At 44.4% G+C, this 11855-nt stretch overlaps 2 protein-coding genes across 2 annotated transcripts; one reads left to right on the top strand and one right to left on the bottom strand.

Annotated features, from left to right (window-relative positions):
* Positions 1-259: 259 nt before the first annotated feature.
* Positions 260-1820, bottom strand: LOC311315193 (tubulin alpha chain-like; the record flags this gene model as incomplete). The annotated part of the gene is made up of 3 exons (XM_084445794.1): positions 1598-1820; positions 1367-1515; positions 260-1240 (listed from the first exon to the last, which is right to left on the bottom strand). Exons 1-3 carry the CDS (start codon positions 1716-1718, stop codon positions 260-262), a joined length of 1251 nt encoding a protein of 416 aa, XP_084301920.1. The 5' UTR covers positions 1719-1820.
* Positions 1821-8661: 6841 nt separating this feature from the next.
* On the top strand, positions 8662-10178 carry LOC311315194 (tubulin alpha-1A chain; the record flags this gene model as incomplete). The annotated part of the gene is made up of 3 exons (XM_084445795.1): positions 8662-8884; positions 8967-9115; positions 9198-10178. The coding sequence occupies exons 1-3, from the start codon at positions 8764-8766 to the stop codon at positions 10176-10178; spliced, it is 1251 nt and encodes a 416-aa protein (XP_084301921.1). The 5' UTR covers positions 8662-8763.
* Positions 10179-11855: the final 1677 nt, after the last annotated feature.

Raw genomic sequence — 11855 nt, 5'->3', positions numbered from 1 at the left:
ACATAATTTAAGGTGGAAACATTACCCTCCCCCTCACTAGAGTGTAGTCTACATATTGGGAGAATTCCCATGGTTAGTGGTGAAGGAACCTCTGACATTGCTGAGAATTATAATGGTGAGAAACAAGATGAAGATTACAGTGAGGATCGAAGTGAATCAATGTAAGAACGCAAAATGCCAATTGGTCAATGTTTATTAGGTATCAATCATTATCAGATTATGCAACACAGTTTGACAAAGGCTTGTCCACCATTACATTTTAATACTCCTCTCCCTCCTCCTCTCCCTCCCCCTCAATGGAGTCAACTCCCACCTCCTCATAATCCTTCTCCAGAGCTGCCATGTCCTCTCTGGCCTCAGAGAACTCTCCCTCCTCCATGCCCTCTCCCACATACCAGTGCACAAAGGCTCGTTTGGCATACATCAGGTCAAACTTGTGGTCCAGACGAGCCCAGGCCTCAGCAATAGCAGTGGTGTTGCTCAGCATGCACACAGCCCTCTGGACCTTGGCCAGGTCTCCTCCAGGGACCACAGTGGGGGGCTGGTAGTTGATGCCAACCTTGAAACCAGTTGGGCACCAGTCAACAAACTGAATAGACTTTTTGGTCTTGATGGTGGCAATTGCTGCATTGACATCTTTGGGCACCACATCACCACGGTACAAAAGGCAGCAGGCCATGTACTTGCCGTGGCGAGGGTCACATTTCACCATCTGATTGGCCGGTTCAAAGCAGGCGTTGGTGATTTCAGACACTGAGAGCTGCTCGTGGTAAGCCTTCTCAGCTGAGATGACAGGGGCATAGGTGGCCAGAGGGAAGTGGATACGGGGATAGGGCACCAAGTTGGTCTGGAACTCTGTCAGATCAACATTGAGGGCACCATCAAAACGAAGGGAAGCAGTGATAGAGGACACAATCTGACTAATGAGCCTGTTGAGGTTGGTGTAGGAAGGACGCTCAATGTCCAGGTTCCTGCAGCAGATATCATAGATGGCTTCATTGTCCACCATGAAGGCACAGTCAGAGTGCTCCAGGGTGGTGTGGGTGGTCAGGATGGAGTTGTAGGGCTCCACTACAGCTGTGGACACCTGGGGAGCTGGATAGATGGAGAACTCCAGCTTGGACTTCTTGCCATAGTCAACAGACAGACGCTCCATCAGCAGGGAGGTGAAACCAGAGCCGGTGCCACCTCCAAAGCTGTGGAAGACCAGGAAGCCCTGAAGGCCTGTGCACTGGTCAGCCTGTGGAGAGAGAGACAGGAACAAAATGAATGAGAACACAAATCAGATAGATTTTTTATATATAAAAAAAAAAACGAGAACACAAATCAGAATTTAGTCAAAATGAATGTATTCTGAGGTACCCACCAGTTTGCGGATCCTGTCCAGCACCAGGTCAATGATCTCTTTGCCAATGGTGTAGTGCCCACGGGCGTAGTTGTTGGCAGCATCCTCTTTGCCAGTGATGAGCTGCTCAGGGTGGAATAGCTGGCGGTAGGTCCCACTGCGAACCTCATCTGAGGAGAAAGAATGAGAAGTTAATTCGAGACTTTGTTTGTTTGATATCCCTCAATTCTTCAGCCATGGCAATGAACTCACCAATGACTGTGGGCTCCAGGTCCACAAACACAGCCCTGGGGACGTGCTTTCCAGCCCCAGTCTCACTGAAGAAGGTGTTGAAGGAGTCGTCTCCTCCTCCGATGGTCTTGTCGCTGGGCATCTGACCGTCCGGCTGGATCCCATGCTCTAGACAGTAGAGCTCCCAGCAGGCATTGCCAATCTGGACACCAGCCTGGCCCACGTGGACTGAGATGCACTCACGCTGGAGGAGAGACAAGAGATTTTATCATCATGCTTGTCTAAGTATCTGACACGTTTTCAGATATGGCCAGCATGAAGATGTGTAATAGCCCACTGAAAATATTTCCAGAATCCAGTCATTGAGACATTGGATAAGCTCCCTCTCTCTGAGACTAGGGAACTGCACAGAACTGCCCTCTGCTGCAGAGAAATGCCAGGCCTCAGTCAACATTAATGGATTCCATTCTCTCTCTCTCTCTCTCTCTCTCTCTCTCTCTCTCTCACACACACACACTCACACACACACACACACACACACACACACACACACACACACACACACACACACACACACACACACTCTTCTGTCTCAAATGTGAAAAACAATGGTGATGTTGGACAGACCTCGACAACAGGACTGACAGTGGCAATACAAATGAAGTATGTGAATTCTGACATTTACAGGCCTACATTTATGACTATATCTAAAATTCTGTCTCGGACATCATGTTACATCATCATATTACATCCATAGGAATCCAAAACAGCTGTCATTTAGAATATGGTATATCTGTGATAAATATGTAGGCTAGCATATACTGTATATTTCTGATTTGGTAAATTAAACATCTAAACAGGAGAGCTTTGCCCCCCCCCCCAACCTTGAAAAACATAAAGTACGACATGGGATCCAATATCATTAATCAAAAAATGTATGCTGATTTATTAAGGAAATATATGCTGATGCTTTTCCTGATAGAAAACGCTCAATATACATTGTTCAATGTCTGCACAATATACAGTTGTCTATACAATACAGTTGGCTATTGTTCTAATATTGAAAATTCAATTGAGGCCAAAGTGTTTCAGAAAATAGGGATCAAACAGGCCCCTTCGTATAAAATAATAAATTCATATTCGAAAAAAGCGACAATGGTCCGGATTCTATTTCTAAACAATTAACGACAGAAATAACGCCATGCCGGGTGCTAGGCGAACCCCCCAACAGAAAAGATAACCGTCATTATTTCAGACATATTGCTGAAAAACTACATGACTTACCATGTTTCCTGAAGAGGTTCAAGCAATAAGAAAAAGACAATGAAATACGGAGAGAGATCCTTTTATTAGTGTCTGTATGAATGGGTGTACTAGCCTACCACTACCAGACCCGTCAGGGGGCGACAAGGCGGCGCTCCGGAATTTTTACATTGAGGAGATTTCGAGAGGAAATATGGGGCTGTGGCTATAATGCTGTCAATTCTTGTTTACAAGCACGTATCATAAAAAACACCATATTATTATGGTTGGCTATATTACATACCATATATTTATTATCACCATTGATTATGAAATAATCACAACACATTCTTGTTGGTTTTATTATTAAAAACGAATATTTATTTGAAATTCTTTAATTTTTTTACTAGAAAGGCTGAACTTCTTTACATATCCTGTAAGGTCAGCGACACCCAAAGGTTTGTTCAAGCAACCCAAGGTATAATAACAAGTCCAGGAAAGCCATAATGCTACGGCTGCAAAACTATTATTATTATTATCATTGTTATTATCTCACTCCACACTATCTCTCAATAGTGGCCCATAAACAACCAAAGATGATCTCTTCCAGCTGCTCCCCGTGGCTCTTATCTGCCCGTCCCTTCACGCTGCTGAAGCCTGCCCGCCATCCAGCACATCCAAGCCCCTCCCACTCTGCCACGCCCACTCTGCCCTAGATTCTCTGCAATGATGTCATCTTTCTGGGCGGATCACGTCTGTGTCTTGCTGTTGTGTGATGGGTTTGCCTGTGTGTGTGTGTGTGTGTGTGTGTGTGTGTGTGTGTGTGTGTGTGTGTGTGTGTGTGTGTGTGTGTGTGTGTGTGCGTGCGTGAGCAGCTATTCTCACTCAGTGTGTAAGCATTAAAGGAACCAATATCTCTCATCCCCAGAATTGAATAATCACATTCCACAATGCCATTTCCTTCAAGGGCAATCACAGTAATGTTACATGTTTCCTTCAAAGGCATAATGACTGTAGTGTTACATATTCTGTAACATAAAGCTGCTTTGATACAGTCTCTTGTTGAAGCCACTGCCCACATCCTCATTCTCATGTCCTCATGGTGTCTCATGGTGTCTAGGGTTACTATAGAGGCTTGAAGAGGCCACTTTCTGTCAGGCTGTCCTGGATACTGGAATCTGACCACCAACCATTTGAATAGAGGCTTACAAAGGTTTATTCAGTAAAAGTTAAACTGAACCCCTGTCTAGATAAATATCTCTAGAGAATATGTGCTGTATTTCGTAGTAACCTGCACAGTAGACATGTTGTTATAAAACTGGCACTAATGTTCTTTATTTTTCAATATTACAAACATACCCAGCGGCACTAGTTCACACATCCAGTCAGCGGACAGGGTTAAGTCAGTGGACAGGGTTAAGTCATTGGGCAGGGTTAAGTCAGTGGATAGGGTTAAGTCAGTGGACAGGGTTAAGTCAGTAGACAGGGTTAAGTCAGTGGGCAGGATTAAGTCCGTGGACAGGGTTAAGTCAGTAGACAGGGTTAAGTCAGTAGACAGGGTTAAGTCAGTGGACAGGGTTAAGTCAGTGGACAGGGTTAAGTCAGTGAGCAGGGTTAAGTCAGTGGATAGGGTTAAGTCAGTAGACAAGGTAAAGTCAGTAGACAGGGTTAAGTCAGTGGACAGGGTTAAGTCAGTGGATAGGGTTAAGTCAGTGGACAGGGTTAAGTCAGTGGACAGGGTTAAGTCAGTGGACAGGGTTAAGTCAGTGGACAGGGTTAAGTCAGTGTGATGTGGGTAGAAGAGGAAGCTGTACAGCCACGGCTCCATGCCGAGGGTTCCAGAGGGAGGTCCGTAGCAGCTGTGAGAGAGGAGGAGTTTCAACAGCTGTAGAGGGGGAGAGAGATAGAGAGAGAGAGAGAGAGAGAGAGAGAGAGAGAGGGAGAGAGGAAGAGTGGGATGGGAGCATTCTGCAGTGGGAGTGGTTCTTTCTGGAATGACCCTGTTCTGTCCTCGATAATTTTCGACGAAGTCTGTCAGTCAGTTTATATAGAATGAGCATAATTCAACATCATTTGGCAACACCCTTCTATACAAATATGTTTGTTTACAGCCATTTACCAGCCTTATGAGGATGTTTTCAGTGTTTTACATCCCTACTCCTCAAGGCCTTGGTGACTAATTTCAGTAACAAAAGTGAGTATAATTTCACACAGCAGGAATATAACGGGGTGGTTGTCACAGAGTTTCTTCTGTTGTTAGCAGCCAATGGCATGTCTGTTCAATAGGCCTATAGTAAATCATGGCCTATATCTATGTGATGATGAGTCTAGTGATGCAAAACCAAAATTAGTGCACCCTACCGCATTTAACAAACTGATCTGGAGGACATATCCACACAGTACGATGCCATGACATAATCGGTGTGAAGAGGCTGACCTAAATTCAATGTCTGTAGGCCTACATGTTTATTTGCAGAGCCAGGATACAGTAGTCCTTTAATCATTCCTGCATATCACTTTTTTTTTTCCCTCCAGAATGTATTGCCTTGCCTGGTCGCTTCCACGTGTAGAACAACCGTGTCTCCTTGTGGGCTACAGTGCACAAGGTACGGGAGAAAAGCCAAACAATTAATTGGGCAGGGGGGCCCCCTCTTCCCCGTCAGGCCAGCTGCACCCTACCGTTACATCTCCAATTCAGGCTTGGTCATGTGAGAAACAGATAGAGGCGCTTAATGTGGATACTAGCCAGTATCCTGGCAACTCGGTTATTCATCTCCTAGCAACGGTCGGATCCCGGGAGGAGGGCTCGGGGGGGTTGGCGGTTGCTCTGGGCGGAGGGTGGAGGGCGTGGGGGGTTGGGTGTCTGTTGCTCCCTGGGAAGTGGGCTTCGGGGGGTTGGGTGTCAGTCCTATATTTCTTCCTCCATCTAGGAATGAGCCATTAGAGTGACCTCCATTATCCCTTTGAAAAGTACTGTGACTCTCTGGCAAACATGCATCCAAGCTTAGATTCGGATACTGTACCATTTAAAAATGTTGTATTGATTTGAAATGGAATATTGAAAGTATAGGCTAAATGCCTCTTTTGGTGAGGGATGGTCAGTGGAATGAGATAGGACTGAGACTCAATCAGTATCTGCCTTCCCTCTGCCTTCCCTCTCCCTAGTGCCTCTCTCTCTCCCTCCTATCTTCTAACCAGGTCCAGTGGACACCCCACTGTCACCAGCAGACCTCCCGAAGTCCGATAGATACCCCCGTGTCTGCTGTGGATGATGTAGCATGTCCGTAGAATAGCCTCTCTCACTCTGAAATGTAATTTAATGTAATGTATTGCTTTATAAATGTTCTTAGCCGGTAGACAAACATACTCCTGGAGCTTGCTCGATCGCCTTGTTGAGAAGGGTCAGGGAAGAATTTTTACAGCTCACTTATCTGGCCCCCGGGTGATTACTGTTTTTTTGCTTCCCTCTGGAAAATGTAGGGAGTGGGTCCTATGCCCACCTCCCTTGTTCTCTGTAAAGCGCATTGTGTTGCCTCTGGGTATGAAATGCGCTATACAAATAAAGCTTTGATTGATTGATTGATTGATTGATTGAGTATCCTTCACCCCAGATGTCCACTTTGAACAAAAGAACACATAATAGCCAAATGATAGCAGACACATCACAATACAGTATACACTTCTGTAACAGGTTATATATAAATTACTGCATAATCTACAATGCAGGCCTATCATTTGGATGGATTTTTAATGATGATATACTGTAAAACCAACTGGGCACTGTAAAACACCTGATCTAATTATCTAATTAGCAGTGGATTCTACACCTGTCACATTTTCAAGGCATTGTCTTCTCTGATCTAGAGGTAGCTATCTATGACATGTACAGTATCTATTTCAAACAGCTTGCAAGTTGGGAATTTGGTGAGTATGGAGTCAGGTTACTTTGACATGATTCATGCAGTATACAGTATTGCTGAGCAGATTAATTGATGGAGAGTGTACATAGCCTACAATACACTTCTAATAAAAGTACTTGGGGCACTTTTTGTATTATTAGGCTACTTTAAGAGCATTGCCCTCCAGTCCAGTGGTTAGAGCATGACAAGAGGAATATCCCTGGTTCAAGACTGGGCAAGGTCACTTATTGTCTACCATTGTGGTACCAAGGTACCAACACTAGCCCAAAAAAATGTAAGTCACTTTGTATAAAAGCCTCTTGTAAATGACCAAATTGTATATTAAACCTTCACACATGAGTGTGTCAGGATTTAGATGAAGAATAAAGACCAACACTCATGACATTGCACTCAAATGCTTGCCATCTCCAAAGGTACACACGAAGTTCTAGTAGAAGCATTCACAGAGGTTTTATTTGGAATTCTAAACGGAAGACCTCCCCAAAGCTAGCCGGGGTCCTCAGGCCGGAGGGGTTCTGGCAATAGACAGTAGCCTATATAGCCCGCTGTCCAATCCATGTTGCAAATGTGGCCCGATCGACAGAGACTTGACCAATAACAGCGAAGGAGCAGCGTTGCTATAGTGCAACATTGTATATATAGAGCTGTCGGTACCCATGTCGAGTATTACCTCTTACATCGACCTCCTTGCTGTCGAATTGTAAGACGCCCTTTCAAGGAGCATCTGCAACGGTCAAGTGCGGCTATTGAAAATGGTAAGCTTTATATTTCAGTCTCAAAAATATGATTCAACTTTTGAAACTTTTTTGTTAACTTTATTCCCAGTGTGGAATCTAGACAAGTGCAATAAATCGATATGAAACTAGGCTAAACAATAATATGATCACATGACAAGAACTTTTGCAGAGGATTTGGTTTTATTTCGTGAATGGCATCAGAGAGCGGATGGATTAGGGAGGGCGCAGGGAGTAGGGCTAAAGACAACAAAATAGTTTTTGTTCGGATGTGCACAGAATTATAATGTCTCCAAACATTTCTGCACATTGTGTCGCTGCATTTGTATTGTCTTGAAAGCAGTCCAGGCTACAACTTATCTCCCTGCCTCTGTCCTCTCTCTAGGAGGATAATTTAATTGATTTGGAGGATGCGCAATATAGGCTACATGTTTTCATTTGCTTGGCAAGGCCCGATAAAACACAATCAGTGTAGGCAATCGGACTGAATCGCACTGTCAGCACGACCCAGAGAACCATTTTTTATTTTTTTTATTTTTTTTTAACCTTTATTTATACAGGAAAGGCCCTCGAGAGCAAGCTCTCATTTCTAAAGACGTACTGTTACAGTGCATTTTGAAACAATACAAAAAAGCAAGACAATAACAAAATGACAGTATAAGACATTAAGAGAAGCAAGAGCAATCCCTATGTAACGTATCATTTAGAAGAACTCTAAATGACTATGGAGATAAACCTGTCCAGTTTTAGTGAGTCCTGGAGTCTGTTACATTTATCAGGAGCGTAGAAGGAAAAAGCAGTCTTTCCTAATTCACTATTCACACGGGGAATAAACAGTCAGATGTGTGACTGCGAAGGTGTTTGGTCATTTGAATGATTGTGAGAGTACTTAGAAGTGAGGACAGATACATAGGGAGCTTGCCACTGGTCATAGACACGATTTTTATGTAGACAACTAATTTCAAATAAATAATAGTAGGCTACATCCACAGAGCTTTTGGAAGGGTGCAGAATAAAAGTACCCCCCTCCCCCCCCGCCGATGTTGTTTTTTGTCTAAACCTTTCTTTTGCACCGATAGCCTTACTACATTGATAGGTTAAATGAGTCATAGATTAATTTGTGGATAAATTACCAGTGGTTGAGAATTGAGAGTCTCAGTTTTAATCTCAAACTGTTCTTCTCCTCCAGCGTGAGTGCATCTCAGTCCACGTGGGCCAGGCTGGTGTCCAGATTGGCAATGCCTGCTGGGAGCTCTACTGTCTGGAGCATGGGATCCAGCCGGACGGTCAGATGCCCAGCGACAAGACCATCGGAGGAGGAGACGACTCCTTCAACACCTTCTTCAGTGAGACTGGGGCTGGAAAGCACGTCCCCAGGGCTGTGTTTGTGGACCTGGAGCCCACAGTCATTGGTGAGTTCATTGCCATGGCTGAAGAATTGAGGGATATCAGACAAACAAAGTCTCAAATTAACTTCTCATTCTTTCTCCTCAGATGAGGTTCGCACTGGGACCTACCGCCAGCTATTTCACCCTGAGCAGCTCATCACTGGCAAAGAGGATGCTGCCAACAACTACGCCCGTGGGCACTACACCATTGGCAAAGAGATCATTGACCTGGTGCTGGACAGGATCCGCAAACTGGTGGGTACCGCAGCATACATTCATTTTGACTAAATTCTGATTTGTGTTCTCATTCATTTTGTTCCTGTCTCTCTCTCTTTAGGCTGACCAGTGCACAGGCCTTCAGGGCTTCCTGGTCTTCCACAGCTTTGGAGGTGGCACCGGCTCTGGTTTTACCTCCCTGCTGATGGAGCGTCTGTCTGTTGACTATGGCAAGAAGTCCAAGCTGGAGTTCTCCATCTATCCAGCTCCCCAGGTGTCCACAGCTGTAGTGGAGCCCTACAACTCAATCCTGACCACCCACACCACCCTGGAGCACTCTGACTGTGCCTTCATGGTGGACAATGAGGCCATCTATGATATCTGCCGCAGGAACCTGGACATTGAGCGTCCTACCTACACCAACCTCAACAGGCTCATTGGCCAAATTGTGTCCTCTATCACTGCTTCCCTTCGTTTTGATGGTGCCCTCAATGTTGATCTGACAGAGTTCCAGACCAACTTGGTGCCCTATCCCCGTATCCACTTCCCTCTGGCCACCTATGCCCCTGTCATCTCAGCTGAGAAGGCTTACCACGAGCAGCTCTCAGTGTCTGAAATCACTAACTCCTGCTTTGAACCGGCCAATCAGATGGTGAAATGTGACCCTCGCCACGGCAAGTACATGGCCTGCTGCCTTTTGTACCGTGGTGATGTGGTGCCCAAAGACGTCAATGCTGCAATTGCCACCATCAAGACCAAGCGCACCATCCAGTTTGTTGACTGGTGCCCAACTGGTTTCAAGGTTGGCATCAACTACCAGCCCCCCACTGTGGTCCCTGGAGGAGACCTGGCCAAGGTCCAGAGGGCTGTGTGCATGCTGAGCAACACCACTGCTATTGCTGAGGCCTGGGCTCGTCTGGACCACAAGTTTGACCTGATGTATGCCAAACGAGCCTTTGTGCACTGGTATGTGGGAGAGGGCATGGAGGAGGGAGAGTTCTCTGAGGCCAGAGAGGACATGGCAGCTCTGGAGAAGGATTATGAGGAGGTGGGAGTTGACTCCATTGAGGGGGAGGGAGAGGAGGAGGGAGAGGAGTATTAAAACGGAAATCTAGGTGCTACTTAAGGGAAGAAGCAGAAAACTTGAATATGATTCTAACCAGAACAAAATGTGATTTCAAGAACTAACAAGCCTACTGCATTGAAAAATAAACTTCCTGTTTAACAATGTGCTTGAAGTTATTTTATTTTTTTTATGCAAAAATATATTGCTGAATTATGATGAATGATATGAATAAGCCCACTGTACCTGACCAGCCAAGGCGCCGTTTGTGGGTAGCCTACATATCATGATGCATCACAAATAAATCATGTTCTATTTAGTCATAGCCTATACCACTCCCCTCCCCGTGCCAAGACAATATTGACTGACAGTGCAATTCTTTACAAACACTCTTCATCAAAGTGGCTAAATTGTGAGGGATAATACTCATCTTTACACAGGGTACAGATAACCTGCGCAGCTCAGCACCATCATACAGTCGAAAGGTGGGGCTCTGACCGCGTCATCGGATTATTTCCAGACTACGCACACCTCAGCAGCAGCAGGCACATCGTTCTCCCAGTTTATCTCATAATCTCAACAAGAATCCACCATGGTAAGAGCGATTTGATTTACAGTTTGTAAAATATTCTCTTACCATTTTGCTCCATATTTTATCTCTAGGTATTTTACTGGGGATTGTGTGAGTTTGATCAATGACTCGGTCAAATTTCACTTGACAAAGAGATGAGATTCAATTGATTTTATCATTTCAATTAGGGCGTGAAACTGCCCGAGCCTTTCCAAATCTCACAGATGACGTCTTTATTTTAGATAATCATTTGTTCCTCCTTTTTTTAAATGAGGACTAAGGCCTATAGCGCCTCCCTGCTCTAAAACCCTCTGTCCGTTTAAATCAGATTACGATCAGCGTCGTCGGCTAATTATACTCTGACACATTTATTTGGTGCACTGTTCTCTTATAGGATAGTAGTATATTTTCGACACTGTGAAAAAATGAATTAACATCCTGTGCCTAAACCATGTTTTTGATCGCCTACTGATCGATTAAAACTGATGAAATTTATATCTGATAATATTGTTATAGTATGAACAGAGACCAAATTAATATTGCCCAAAACTGTATGGTAAAATTAGGAAACAGGAGGATACATTCTACATGTGATGGTATCATTCTATTTTAATGAGACAAAGCCTAAAATGTCTGACGTCTGATAATCCTGCACACGTCCTCTGAAAATAGGGCTGGGCTCCTTGCCATGGTAGCATTTGATTGAATACATTAACCGAGGCAGAATAATAAATCAGGTCTGATATCAGAGGGTACAGGCACTTGACATACTGTAGACCTCATTTTTATTTTTCTTTGGTCAAACACGTAAACTCATTAGTAGCCTACACTATTTAAAGGGGTAGTGTGCTAATTTGGACATTAAGCCCTATTTGTGGTCTATCTACCATGAACCTGAAACATAGAGACCATAATTTCACTGATCATTCCACTATTGAGCTAGCTGCAGTTTTTATGCAGGCTGTCATTGGGCTACAATGGAAGTCAATGGGGCATACATAAATGCGTTGAAAAACTATGATGAATGTGCTTTTCTGAGACGGTAAGCACAGGGTAATCCTACCAGTCTCAGTATGCTCTCCTGTGAAATGTATCGCAATCCGAATATTTTTAGGTGTTTGGCATGACTTGCACAAAACAAGCGG

This window comes from Borostomias antarcticus (assembly GCF_949987555.1).
Source record: "Borostomias antarcticus genome assembly, chromosome: 11".
NCBI classification, from domain to species: domain Eukaryota; kingdom Metazoa; phylum Chordata; class Actinopteri; order Stomiiformes; family Stomiidae; genus Borostomias; species Borostomias antarcticus.
The sequence above is the reverse complement of the archived record's forward strand: the minus strand, read 5'-3'. Positions and strand labels throughout refer to the sequence as shown.